Genomic DNA, 14,961 nt, shown 5'->3' on the forward strand with positions numbered 1-14,961 from the left:
AGTGAAATTGCATTTCTATAGTTGAGCTATCTTCTCATCATTCAATTTCGTTATACCTTGTATTCTTTGATGAATAGGAAATAAGTATTTGCAAGATTGTGATGCCCACAAGATAGCACAAGCACAATCAGAATTCAATCTCAATTCCCTTTTTCAACCAAACGATGAATAATCATAGACTTTTGTATGTCAATATAATGAGATTAGTTTAGATAAATCCTATTGAAAGGAAATAATGAGAATAGGAATATTTTGGTGACAATATGTACAATGCACTCCTCAATCTCAAGTGACTAGATGCCATGTTTCAAATGATAACATAGAATATTATTTGATTACTTAGAAAACAAGGTCAAAAGCAATTGTCATTTTTGCTCTCGATTGGACAAACAGGTGCAAGCATGCATGGCTCAAAGTTGAAGGTTGCATTAGCCTTCAATGAGAGATCTTTCCTTCAAAAGAAAGGTAGAAATAAGTTTTGCCCTTCAAAGTAAGAATACAGTTAGAGTAGGAGTAGTAGTCTACACTTCCAGTCTCGTGAGTGACAAAAAAAATTTGAGGTTTTGAAATTTGGTATAGTCCTTCAAATTACAATTTTGGGTTGTCCTTCAAATTGAAATTGAAAGTTGTGCCCATATTTAAGCTAGGTAGGCATTGAATTCCCATTGAAAGGCCTTGGTTTTGAAGGATGCATAACTCTTCTCTAGGGGTTATGGTAGGGGTAGGTTGTGAAAATTTGTTGTTTAAGGGGATCCACTACTCACCTCGCGTTTGTTGTTTGAGGGAGGGGGTCCATTAATCACGTAGCTACGGGGTCGTTGAAACTGTAAAGCATAGAAGAGGGATTAATTAGTGCCCAAAAATGATCATTTGGACTTACTGAAGTCCAAGGCGTGTCATACTATAAACTGCAGGGAGGCGCCGATCAACTTCACCGGGCGGCTCCCAGGGTCGGGCACAACGCTGATGGGTCCATTTGGGATAACTAATACCATGAGGAAGGCAATAAGTAGAGTTGATCGTCAGCATCATTGAAGGGGGAAGATGCGATTAAGGCTTATAATATGAAAGGGGTAGATGGGCTTTAGGTTAAGATGAATTATCACCTGCAGGAGGCGGCGGCGGCGGCGGCGGCTGAGTGAACTGTGCATTTGCAGGAGGAGGAGGCTGAGTGAGCTGTGCATTTGATGCTGTAGTAGGAGGAGGAGGAGGAGTAGTAGCAACTGCTGCTGCTGCTGAAAGCATAATACTGAGAAGGAGAGCCAGTGATAGAATCGTCGACAGGCGACTCATGTTGTTTTTCTTAGTCACGAGTCACGACTGTATATGAGATACAGCTAGGAGAGTCTATTAAATAGGAAGAGACGATCTGAATCCCATCTGATGTTGGCGCTTTTCTGGAGAGTCTTCGCAGTTTCTAATTCTCAGGCTTAGTTGTGACTCGTTATGGCCGGGTCGCCTGTGGATAGGTCGACGTTTTCAATGTGACTCTCTCCTCTTACTACGTAAAAAGCCGCGGCCCGCCTCCTCCTGCTCTCTCTCTCTCTCTCTCTCTCTCTCTCTCATGTACGATTTTATTCTCACGAGTCACACCTGTAAAGCGTTAAAGTCACCTTGAATGTCAAGGCTCAAGCTCAAGGCAAGTCTCTCCTGTACCCTTGCATCTTTAATGCAAAAAGTCCAAAGTTTTTAGACCCTTAGTGTTCTTCTTGAAGACCAAAATCAACCTTGGTCTTCCCCTTTGAAACCTTACACGATGGCAAGTTTTAAAGGTGCCTCCCTCCAAAGATTTACTACTTCTTACAAAAACTAGTTCTCCCAATCCCAGCAGAATTCAAGGGCCCTTTAAAGATTAAAGTTTAAATGACATCCACATCATAGCTCGAAGAAGAAGCTAGACACTCAAGGCTCACACTAACCTCAAACTTTCGAGAGTTAAAATGAGGCCCACACTTTAACTAGAGAATGTCATGATATTAGGGAAACCCCTATTTACTTTAGCAAGGCTTTTGGCTAAGGTAGGTCTTCAAGAAAAATAATATCATTAAGTGAATCTTCCAATCTCGAAGATTGAACCTTCACCTCGGTTTTGTTTTGCATTGCCACTTGTAAAGGCCTTCTCCAACAACTTTGAGGCCCAAGGATTCCTTCAATAGACTTCAATTTTCAACATTGGTGACACCAAATTCAACTTAAACCAACCTCAAATTGGATATGTTGACCCTACAAAACAATGGTAACAATATCCATATGAGGCTTTATCACCTGGGTGTGAACCTTGTATGTGATGCAACGCATGGTTGGGACTTGATTTTCAAGACCTCCATTTTTCTTGGCTAGGGGGACCTTAAGTTGCAAGAGTTATATCATCGTATCTATGGTTATGATCAACTTGGTGACCAACTATTACTTTTCATATCATTCCAAAACCTTATGTTCTCATACATATGCATGCTTAGCTAATGCAAACACTAGGTTATCATATCTCATGCTAGAAATCTTAATGCAAGATTAGCATTTCTGTATAATTGTAATCTAGGATCTACACAAGAGCCTAGCATTTATAGCCATGGAAGAGAGTTCTAATGAACCCATAGATTGCTACGACTTGTAAGAAATGTAAGTTACATGAAAACTTTTATTGGCATATGCGGATAGTAAACAGAAAAGGATATTGAGAATGTGGTGAACCCTTTGTTATGCTTGTGAATTGTAGCAAGTAAGAATGTATACAATATTGTAGTATTAATAAACATTCTCTCTCATTGTGGGAAAGCAAGTGTGACTAGATCACACTAAATATATCATTAATGATCAATGTTGTAGTATCTTGCTCACCGTTAGTTGCATTGTTCATCATGTCATGATGGGTGCATACAAGGGAGAGCGATGACATAGATCTAGATATCATGGTGCTTGCATGAAAACTTTCATTGACATATGCAAATAGAAACAAACGAGGATATTGAGAATGTGGTGAACCCTATGTTATAATTGTTAGTTGTAACAAGCAAGAATGTATACAATAGTGTACTATTAATAAGCCTATCTCATTGTGGGAAAGCAAGTGTGACCAGATCAAACTAAATGTATGATTAATGATCAATGTAGATATCACGGTGCTTGTAATCATGTTTTCTATTACCATATGAAACAATGTTAGATGGAGATACTACATGGACTATTGATATAAACTTTCAAAGAAGTCCTTCGACTTACGAATATCCATGAAAAGTATACTTATCTAATGAAGGTTATTCCACATTTTAAGCCATCAATCTTGAAGGGCGAGTCCATTTCCGCCCTTCACAAAGAAAAGACATGCTAACGTTCAAATTCTGATGGCCGAATGCCACATTGCCACATGGTTCCTGAATTGAAGTCGGCAACAAGTCTGCACATGCAGTGCTGCGCTGATGGCCGAATCTCCCGATGTGTCCCGATTGAAGAGGAGAGGCCATTGAATATACAAGTCCATTTCCGCCCTTCACAAAGAAAAGACATGCTAACGTTCAAATTCTGATGGCCGAATGCCACATTGCCACATGGTTCCTGAATTGAAGTCGGCAACAAGTCTCCACATGCAGTGCTGCGCTGATGGCCGAATCTCCCGATGTGTCCCGATTGAAGAGGAGAGGCCATTGAATATACGTCCCGACTCCCGATGCGAGCCAAGAAAGGAGAAGCGCCATTAGGGATTGGGTCCTTGTAAGTTGTGAGTAAAGGAAAAGGCAGCAGTAAATGGCGGTGCAGGAGGGGTGATGTGTATATGTGGGTCTGTACAGTAGCCACATAGACACTTCCTACATTTGTTGACATAGAAGCACTCTAGTCTCTCAATATAAGGGCTGGTAGGCAGCGAGCCACACATACTGCTATGCATGATATTAGAGGATTGTCTATCATTTTACCGCCTTCGACATTGCGTGTTGCCGCAGAAATATGTTGAGCTATAGATTCACGCTACTTCTCTTGTTCTTGTGCAGCTGCAGCTCCTCCTGCAGCTACTACGCTGCCTCCTCCTCCTCCTCCTCCTCCTCCTCTTCTTTGTTTGATGCTGCTGCTCCTTAATCTGATGAAGTCGCGGGCCACCGGCACGTGCCGGTGTTCGTGTTCGGGGACTCCCTCGTGGACGCCGGTAACAACAACTACCTGCCGGGATCATTGGCCACCGCCAAGAGGCTTCCCTACGGGATCGATTTCCCCACTCCGGATGCCGGTCACCCGACTGGTCGCTTCACCAATGGCCTCACCATCGTCGACATCCTCAGTAAGTCAGCACCCACCAATCACATATCTGGTTTGTAGTGTATGCTTTTTTCGGTTGAGACTCTATCCTCAGTAAGTCAGCACCCACCAATCACATATCTGGTTTGTAGTGTATGCTTTTTTCGGTTGAGCCTCACCATTCGGTTGAGAGGAGTAGAGTGAAGAGAAAGGGTCAAAAGAAGTAGAAGATGTAGAAGAATACTCATAGAGGTGAAGCTTGTCAATTTATTTCTGCATCTGAGAAGATAAATCTCTTGTAGACCAAAAATGTGCATAGAACAATAGCTTCATCTCTTCTGCTTAGACCGTCAATCTGATGCTCCCGTTGGCTCCAAAAAGGGGATAAAATACTAGCACACCTAGCTAGAATACTCACTGATCACTCCTTCTCCCAGTTGTTCGGAGTGTTGTTTGCTGCTTGTAAATCGCGCATTGCATGAATTCGCTAATCTTTCTTTTTGCATAAAATCCCCCAAATATGGTTGAAAGTTACCTGCTTTTTTTAACATGTCATCCTATTTTAGAAGTTGTCTACCAACACTGAGTTCCTTTCCTGTGTATAGCTCATGGTTGAAGTCTGTGTCACTTGTCAAAACCTCTTCTTGTTCTTGATCCTTGAAATCTTCAGCTTTTTCATAGCTGTCTCAATGTCGTCACTCATTCTTTTTAACTGTCTTATGCGTAGAACCAACAACTCTTCTCTATTCAAACCCTCTTCCCATGGTAGAACACTCCAAGTAGTAATAGTCTTCTCAATAGGCATGATCCATACATGAATTCAGCAGGCATATACCTTGTAACTGCACTATGAGTGGTCCTATTAGCCCATAAAGCAAAGGGTAACATTCTTGGCCACTCTTTCATCTTGCCCTTGCATGACATTGCTAAGTCCTTAATGATTGACTGATGATCTCTTTCACTTTTAACATTTACTTCAGGATTGTAGGCTGAAGTCAAAGCCAGCTTGGTATCCAATCATGAAAAAAATTCACGAGTCTCATCCGCATCCAATTCTCCTCTATCTGCAACCACTTTACCAATATAACCATACATGCAAAATACTTCTTCCAATAAGAACCTACAACTACTTGAGTAATCTTTGTACTAAGAGCTCGACTGTCCACTTGATTTATCGAGTCTTCTCGTGCAAGCACAAGATATCTCATATCCCATAAGCCCGTAGGCATGGTAACCAAATCAACTACCCATTTGTAATGCATAGACAATGAATAGGTCGGTTGCAACCCATCTCTATGCTTTACCATGGAATATATCTGATAGTCATTGCATGATTCCACATAGTCCACATATTTATACATGTTTTGCTACCAATACTTCTCTTTGATCTTCACAAATATGCCCCAAAATCCTCTATGTCCAGCCCATAAACTTCCATGAAACTCCTGCATCACATGTCTATTTTTGAGAAACCCTATCTCCCAAAACACCTATTGGAACTCCTCTCTTTTTCTTTGTATGCTTGCATAAATATCCATCTTTCAAGAAAAACCCAAAAGCTTTTATTTTCATCCTTTTGAATTCAACTTCAGACCACTTAGCCTTCTTTGTCATGAGGCTGAGATGTTGGCCTATTTTCAACCAATCATCTTTATACAACTCTTTCAAAAATTGTGTTCTCACTGAAGCATAACATTGATGATGCAATCCATCATAACATGGTAATATCAGAAGTTGATCAATTTACTATCATGCCCAATAGAGGTAGACATTCAATCTCTACCACTACATGAGCTCCCATAAAATACTCCCTATCACACTTAAGGGCTATCACTACACTCCAAAGCTCTCTTTTGACTTGAGAATACTATTGTTGCCATTCATTGGGGACCTTTGCTCCAAACCGAATGGCATACCTATTCCCATCAGCATCATCCTGACCCACTATCCAACTAATACGAATTGGGCTTGTATCCACATTGAGAATAATAGGCTTTCCATTTTAATAATTTTCTCTCTTTAGTGTTGGGGCTGAAATCAATAAGCTCTTTCACTTCTAAACTACCTTTGTATGTTGTTTACCCCATCAAAACTTTTGCCCTTTTCTCAAGAGAGTTGATATAAACTTTCAGCTAGATGAGCAAAATGCAGAATCCATATAAAGTAAAGGACACATACACCCAAAAATCTTCTTACCTTGGATACATTCGAACATATCTCTCGCTTCTCGCTTATGGTATCAATTTTTACTAGTGAGGGCTTCCTCCCATATGGTCAACACATGTGCCCAACAACTAATATTTTCTCCACTCCAAAAACCAACTTTTAAATGCACTTCTTTAAGACAGTTCAAAATCTTGTCACAATCAACAATATGATCAACCACAAATCTTCTACATTCCTCCTCATTCAGCTCTTCATTCTTCTCATGGATATCACATCCTTTGATCGGCACATCATCAAGAAAGGGTAAGGTTAACTGAGGAATATAATCCCTCAAAACTTTATGCATAGCATTCATCATATGTGCCATTGAATTGGTTGCTCCCTATGGAAGTGTACACATACTAACCAATCCAAGCGATGTCTTCATGGGAGTGATATCCTAGCTTTCCAATGCAATCTTGAACTGATCATATCCTGAATATAAATGACCCATAGAGTAAATTGCCTTACTTGTAAATGCTTTTGCAAATTCATACACTATCGGACCTAAAACATTCCTTATGGCAACTATGGTTGGATCAACACATCCAATTTCATCTGGCTAAAATGAAAAGGCTTTCCCATGCCTAGCCAACCTTTGCAAGAAACAAGCTCTTTCTGTAGGTAAAAGAAAGTATGTATCACCAATTTTCAACTTTTGTAAAGTTTCAGCAGTAAATCTATGTCCTACTCCATGTGGATCCCATAAACTAGGAAGTTGAGTTACTTTTTCAACCAACCCATCACTTTCAGGTGGTAAAGGCAAAGCCCCCTTATTTTGAACCCACATGATGCACACATATATTCACGAGTAACTTACTCAAGATTTGCAGCCATCAAACCATATGCCTTCAGCTCTTTTTCAGGTCATCCTACATATTTCTTTTTAGCCCTGCACATGGCTAAAATATTCTTAAAACTGCCAAGACTACATGCTGTCCATTCCTACAATCCAGACACAAATAGAGTTTCCCCCTTTCTTGGAGGCATAATTATCTTCATAGAGAAGGCACTGCCATAGCCTCCACTTACAACAGTGCTATCTAAAAACCCTTAAAATCTCATGCATTAGGTGGCATAGGATTATCTCAGAGCCTATTCCGATTGTAGGGATGATTCATAAAAACAGTGAGAAATTGTACCGCCTTTGTATTGTCTTTACTTCAAACATGAGCATATGAAAAACCATCATCCAAGGCTTTTGTTTCCAGTATTGATTCCAAAATATAGGGCTGCTTCAAAATCATCAAATAACTACATGAATCTTGCACAAAAAAATGATATTCATCGCGAACATCTCCAATAGTCACAGGTGCATTCAAACAAGTCGCATAAAGATCCCATGATGAATTGTTTTGTTGTGCCTACATGTGTCATCCTAGATCTACATCAATCGACCAACCTCCATTCTCATACAATGTGCATGTCATAACATTAATTTCAAAACCATGATCCAAGAGAGCTATGCTAGGCGTCTCTCTTTCTCCCACTTTAAAAATTGTCTTTGTTGTAGCATGAGCCCAATGCATTCGTGAATAATGGCTGCTTGGAATAAAATGACCATATTCTTCTTCATGTACATGTTGATGGACATCCCCATTAAACATAGCCTTCTCTCTATGTGCTTACTACTGCATATAAGACCAAATTCAGCCACAAGCTTGCTGTCTACACTCCCATTTAAACCATTTTCAACATCAGCCCTCGCTCCAAATTAGCATTATATGTATCATCATTATATTCCCTATGAAGTTGTTTCTCTATGCCTTTGTCAACTTGCATCAATACTTACAAAACTTCACCATCAAATTGCCTTTTTTGTTTCAGCATATCAATGAATGCATCATGAAATTCATGCTTTGCAATTCCAAGAACTTCGCCAAGAGTGAATTCCACTCTACTGCCAAGTATGCAATCTTCCAACACCTTTTTAAGGTTTGTAGCAGTCTCAATATCCAATTGTAACTTGTAACTGAGTTGCTTGCCCCTTTTCTTTCCTTCTTGTTTCCTCTCCTGAGATGCATCCTCCATAACATACTCATGTTTGGCTTTTTCAACCTCTTTTTGTTGCTCCATTTTACTTCGTGTTATGCATTTAGATGGCCTTGAAGAGGAAGTACTAGCAGAGTCCTCATTTCTTTTTCTCTTTTCTTCCACAAGAGCTTCTTGATTATGAACCTCAGCCAAATAAGCATAGGCTGAAAATGAATCCACTCATGCAATCCAACCTTTTCTCCCTTGTATACTCTGACTTGCATCAGCCAATTTAAACTTTGCTATTTTTCCCTTTTCCATGCAATCTAATGCCTACATCCAAAAATGAGATTTTGCTTCAGCCATGCCTCCTTTACGAGTTTTATCAGTCCTTTCAATTCTAAACCCATATGTGGCTGCAACTATGGCAACAAATGTTGTCCTTGCTGCCATCTCTTTCAACCTCTTCTCTGCATGCCACCATTTCCAAAATTTAGCTCTATTGGAAGACTAGTTTCTGTTGCATGTATTTTACCATATTTCCAAAAGACTAACCTTTTTGCTTCTACTTCATAGTAGGTTGTATAGTCACACTTTTCATGCTGTAAACTGTCACACCAAATGCATCTCCTCTTGTATCCTTCTTCTGTATGGTCTTTGGGTTGTTTTTCGAGCCTTCTCTTCTACCTTAAAATCCAACTTTTTGACCTTTGCATAAATTTCTATCAAATTCAGCCTCAAATCATGCATGCCTTTGATTAATTCATTCACAACATCACCTTTAAGAGCTGAACCTATAAGTATAGTTGGTTGTTCCCCCATAGCTATAGTCACCTTGGCTGCAATTTCAACCCCCTTCTAAGCACTGGCAGGTGTGGTGCTTGTACCCCATCTTAATTTCATCCGCTTTCTCTTTACCAATATATGCATTACCTAAGTTACAGTAGCCCAATCTAATTTCAACCATGTTTCAAAAGAGGTATCTTCTAAACTATTAGTGATATAGAAGATATAGAAGAATACTCACAGAGGTGAAGCTTGTCAATTTATTTTTTCATTCTAAGAATATAAATCTCTTAGAGACAAAAAACGTGCATTAAACAATAGCTTCCTCTCTACTGCTCAAACCACCAATCTAATGCTTCCATTGGCTCCAAAAGGGGGGTAAAATACCAACGCACCTAGCTAGAATACTCCTAGATCACTCCTTGTTCTCCCAGTTTTTCAGAGTGCTCTTTGCTGCCTATAAACTGCGATCACGTGCTGCACAATTTCATAATCCTTCTTTTTGCATAAAATCCCCCAAAAATGGCTGAAAGCTACTTGCTTTCTTTTACATGTCATCCTATTCTAGAAGTTGTTTGTAGTTTTTGGATTTTTACAAGAGATAATATCTAAAATAACAAAAATTTGTTGGACTTGTCTAAAAATCTAGTATTTTTGAACCATCCACACTATGGACATTGACATTAATGATTAATATGGCACTGACTCTCTAGATCAATAAGAAAGTCGAATGACAATACATTCTAGAGTTTTTCACACTATGTTCACGTAGCAGCATGGCAACGTAGTGTAGCTTAGCTATAAATATTGACTAGCATTTAAGAGCCCAAACACGTGCAAGTACGTGAACTTTTGTCTGCTCATAAATGGACACAATAATGAGTAGCCTCATGTAGGTCATGAAATGTTTGACCCATAATCCAAAGCAATGCCATTGGGCTATATATAGGAGAAAAATTGGAAAAGTTGGCATGTGAAGAAGAGAGAGATATATATGACATGGAAGAGAGAATGGTTGTATGGAACATCACATTCAATTCATCCAATTCATGTAGTACCCTCATCTTTTGAGGGTACGGTGTTTACTTTGTGAAGATTGTCATTTCCCAACATACAAGTAAAATGTGCAAGATACGTGCAAGTCATTGACCACTGCGATGACTCGTATAGGTCAATTTTTTCCAGGTCTAAGTTTTCAAAAAGATCCTAGTTTTCTACTTGGATTTCCCTTAAGCTAAGGTTTAGAAAATATGCTATTTTAAAAATGTGAAACAATTGATGTTATGTAACACCTAGACTAGTGTTATTTGTAGCCTTTGAAAGAAGGGAAAAGTACAAAATAAAGTCGTATCTCCTTTGTCAAACCAAAGTAACCCTATTAATCAAGACATATACAACATTATTGTTTGGCCCTTCTCTTCAAGCAGCTTCAGGAAAGATAAGAAATCAATAGAATTTTTATAATTAGAACTATTAGAAATAAAGTCTTTAGTTTCCTTATGAAATTTCCCTTACTTAGATTGACCACATTTCTTATATCCTAACTATGCCTCATTATTAGTGCAGCTCTAATGAGCCCCCATACCTCTTGAGATCCATAATTTTTTATGCCTTTATCACTTAGTGTGCTGGTTGTATGTTTATCCAAGAATGTAGGTTCACATAATCCACTACTTTAGAAAATTGATTTCACAATGCTCTAACTCTAATATATTTCTAGAAGTGATTTCACAATAAAGGCATCATGAAGAGGCATCTTTGAATTGTTTGATCATGTCCTTAGTAGGCAACTTTATTGTGAATTAAATGCTCCATAAGAAAAAAGGTAAGCATATGTGATGAAGTTACAGACCAAACTTGTCGCATCCTAGGGGAGTTAATGCCTCCATTCCTTGGAGGTTGTAAAGAACCATCTCATATTTGACATCTCATCTTTGTGTGCTTTTTTATCTTTAATATCACTTAACCTCTAGAAGTAACCCAAATTGTACATGGATTGCCTCTTGAGTTCATTTACCCCTCTCTTCTTGAGCTTAACTTTGGTGATCTCCAAGCCCAAAAATCATATCAATATTCGTTTCCTTTAGTTGTAACCTAGGGAGGGGTCAGCGGGTGGGGGGGTTCATTATCAATATTCGTTTCCTTTAGTTGTAACCTAGGAAGGGGTCAGCGGGTGGGGGGGTTCATTATCAATATTCGTTTCCTTTAGTTGTAACCTAGGGAGGGGTCAACGGTGGGGGGGTTCATTATATGTAAACGCATACTATTGTTTGCATTTAAGGCATAATTTAAAAACTTCTAATCTATAAATTTATCATGAATGAAACAAAACTTTGGTCTATTCAACCTATGAATATCGTGATTAAGTGATACCCTTGTAGAAAAATGGGAATTTAAAAACTACTCTCTCTTGTATCCATGTGATAGTCTTACATATTTATGGTGGAGTCCCTCTTTTCAAAGCAAAAAACCTACTGAGATTTTCACTTCTAAATCATTGATACTTTAACTAATAAGAGAGGACTAAATGCTATTAGAGGAATAGCATCATTGAAGGTTGTAGAACTTTAGCCACATGTGTTGGATCATGGACAAATCACCCTTCTTATCCCTATACCCTTGCTAACTAATATCACTAATAGTCTCTTCTCATGAATTAATTAGTGCATGTGTCACACTAGAGTGCTTAACCTTAGGCTAATCTCCTCCAAAAGTTTTGGTCTCCTAGTCAATAAATCATTGAATCCTCAAGGGGATAACTTAGTATTTTGAAATTAAGTGCCAAGTTAACCACCCATAGTTGATATATTGCCAAATTCTGGAGCTAGTAGGGTAGATGTGTCAAATACTTGTTGAAGAGTCTCGAATACCAAAACTCCCTCATTGTTGGGCATCGTAACTTGAGTTCCATTAATCTTAGACCATTGTTATTTTAAGAGAGCCACCAGCTCTCTAAATAAGGTTCCTCACAATATTTTCCAATTTTTGCCATTCCAATTTTCAAAACCTAAGTCTCCTTTTAAAAATCTAAGCACAATAACTAATAAAAACTTAGACAAGTATGTGCATTGAGGCCTTAGTTTAGTTTGGCTAGTTTGATTTATCATTATGGAGGCTTGGTACTTTTTTTCTTTTTGGCATCATAAGGGGATCTAGAGCTTAGTCTAATATGGTGAATCACTAACTTGTTGTGAGGTGACTAATGTTTGAATATCTTAACATGAAAATAATTGTCCATAAACTAATGGTGTTTGCTTGCTAAGCTTGATTTTTAATAAAAACTTAGCCAACTAGGAAATACTCAATCTCATCGATGGTGATAATTGCTAAATTATGCATTATAGGATTCTTAAAAATTCTTTAAGTTCCCTTTCTCTTTGCTACAGTAGCACCTCCACTTTATTGAGAATGAAATTTCTAGATTTATAGGTCATAGATTAGGTGGTATTGTATTTCTATAGCCATTTCTAGCACTTGATTAAATATGAACATTTGGTTTCATAGGTTAGAGATGTAGTGGTATTATATTTCCATGAAGATGATGTTCTGTTTCCATAACCATTTCTAACATCTACTTAAAAACCAATAACTGGTTTTGTAGGTCAAAGATTTGGTGGTACTACATTTCCACAACCATTTCTAGCACCTTCAACTAAGGGACCAATAATCCTAAATGGTGTGAACTATGGCTCTGGTGGTAGTGGAATTTTGAACGACACTGGGAAAATATTTGTGAGTCACTTGTGTTAGATGAAAGTTTTTTGAATGAGGAATGAAAATTGCACTTTAGTCCCTGGGGGGCATCTACTTTTCCTTCATTCATTTTTATTTAGTATAAATATTGATGAAATCCAACTATTGACAAGAAATTAAGGGAAACAAAAGAGTTTACAAAAGTGATACATAACCCTTTTTATGTTATGTCAATGGTCTTAGCATAAACAAAGACTATATGTAGAAGCTTGACAAGTTTTACCATTTTAGGTTCTTGCATAATGACAATGATTATGCTAGTTGATCTTTTGTAGATATGCATAGGTATAATGTCATATACGAAAAGAATCCTAGTAAGTCGTACCTTTTCTTATTTCTCCTTTATAAAGGCATGTCTGAAGAAAGTTTATGGATTTTGTAGATTGATCTTCCAATGGATGTGCAATTTAATTATTTTGAGCAAGCAACATTGCTTGACTTGAAGGTTTTACTAGGGGAGGAAAATGTGGCACCTTTTCTTTCTAAGGCCCTCTTTGTGGTAACTTTTGGAGCTAATGATATATTGGATACTTACCTCAATCCACTACAAGTCTCAAAGAAAAAGTTCCTACCACCATGGGAGACCTTCAAGCAAGAAGTTCTAGACAAATTCAAGAGTCAACTAAAGGTTAGAAGATAATTCATTTAAGTACCAAGTATCTATAACAATATATCTTGAATTCATTAAATCTCACATTTTATATCTAGTCTTAAGTACAATCTCATTGCCATGATAACATGTGTTTTTCATGTTGTGGATAGATTCATAATGCAGACATCATCATATGTGTTTACTAAAGTAAGATAGGAATATCAAAGAGTATTGTCTTAGGCCAAAGACATGAATATAGTTTCTTTAGTGTGGTTTCATATATTTACACATTGCATACATTTTGGCATGGTTTTTGGAGCTTCTAGATTGAGACCTCACAAAGAACCATTAATGTGAACAAGTTTATAGGGGTAGCCCCTATTGTGTTATAAAACATTTTTGTCAAGCACATAGACATTCCCATGATGATGAGCCCATAGATACTTTCATGATATAGGCTATGCCCATTTCAAGGAGAAGTCCATTCAAGCATGGGGCAATGGGATCCTCTCATACCTCTACTACACACACACACACCCCTCCCCCGCCATGCCACCAGCCAGCTGTAATTAATAGTCATGGTCGCGCATTCTGTTGAAAACGTTGCAACTTGCTAAAATCAGCTTCAAGAATCAGCACCTTCTCTTCTTGTGCAAGCTCCTTTTAGCTCAATACTATTATGTCGACGCTATGTACACTTTCACTTTTGCATTCAACCCCCGGGTTTTTCTTTCTTGCCAATGCCCACCTGCAAGGTCTCGTGACCCCAGTGTTCGGGAAAAAAATTTTTTGAGCCTAACATAGATCCTTCTTCTCTTAACCTAAGGCAGTTTCATAAAATTTGAACCTTACAAAACCTTTACATTCTAAATCGAATCGGCCCAATTCCCTTGATTCTACAAATTGAATCGGTCAAATTCTCTCCCCTCTTTATTATGAATATGTTGTGCTGGCAAGCACGTAGAGACTCCCATGATGATGAGCCCATAAATACTTTCATGATATGGGCTATGCCCATTTCAAGGAGAAGTCCATTCAAGCATGGGTAAATGGGATCCCCTCAAGCCTCTACTACACACACACACACACACCTCCCCCACCCTATGCAAAGAAAAGAAAAAACCAAAGCATGAGGTTAATACACAGTTTTTCTCCCCTCTTCATCATGAATATGTTGTGCTTGCACTGTGAATCGTGAAACAAGAATTTGGTTTCTTACTAAAGCTTACAAAAGCCTATAGGGATGTAGTCCTTGGTTGCAAAAACCCACACCACATCCATGATCAACAAATTTTTCATTATAGCTTTGTTCTAACCATTTAGATGCTTTATCTCACTAATTTTCCCAAGCATACTCATAGCCATTCAATCATTGCCCCAGTAAAGACCTCGAAAGTGCCATATATACTTGTACACAATTTGGC

At 38.3% G+C, this 14,961-nt stretch overlaps 2 protein-coding genes across 3 annotated transcripts in view; one reads left to right on the plus strand and one right to left on the minus strand.

Annotated features, from left to right (window-relative positions):
• Window positions 1-540: 540 nt before the first annotated feature.
• LOC148041126 (uncharacterized) lies at window positions 541-1,386 on the minus strand. Of its 2 annotated transcripts, none has more exons than XM_087687504.1 (3): window positions 1,107-1,386; window positions 936-985; window positions 541-824 (listed from the first exon to the last, which is right to left on the minus strand). In XM_087687504.1, exons 1-3 carry the CDS (start codon window positions 1,291-1,293, stop codon window positions 744-746), a joined length of 318 nt encoding a protein of 105 aa, XP_087543630.1. In that variant the 5' UTR covers window positions 1,294-1,386; the 3' UTR covers window positions 541-743. The 2 variants fall into 2 exon arrangements, with proteins under 2 accessions (XP_087543630.1, XP_087543624.1); XM_087687498.1 differs by having other exon boundaries at window positions 903-985.
• A 370-nt stretch (window positions 1,387-1,756) lies between these two features.
• LOC148041127 (GDSL esterase/lipase At2g23540-like) overlaps window positions 1,757-14,961 on the plus strand; it is a 43,701-nt gene continuing 30,496 nt past the window's right edge. Inside the window, exons 1-4 of the mRNA XM_087677128.1 lie at window positions 1,757-1,772; window positions 4,082-4,270; window positions 12,794-12,924; window positions 13,328-13,573. Coding sequence (XP_087533254.1) covers window positions 1,757-1,772; window positions 4,082-4,270; window positions 12,794-12,924; window positions 13,328-13,573 — 582 coding nt within the window. The remainder of the gene's footprint in view (window positions 1,773-4,081; window positions 4,271-12,793; window positions 12,925-13,327; window positions 13,574-14,961) is intronic.

Source organism: Lygodium microphyllum, chromosome 1 (genome assembly GCF_053477565.2).
Source record: "Lygodium microphyllum isolate KBCC chromosome 1, Lygodium_microphyllum_v1.1.10, whole genome shotgun sequence".
Lineage (NCBI taxonomy): Eukaryota > Viridiplantae > Streptophyta > Polypodiopsida > Schizaeales > Lygodiaceae > Lygodium > Lygodium microphyllum.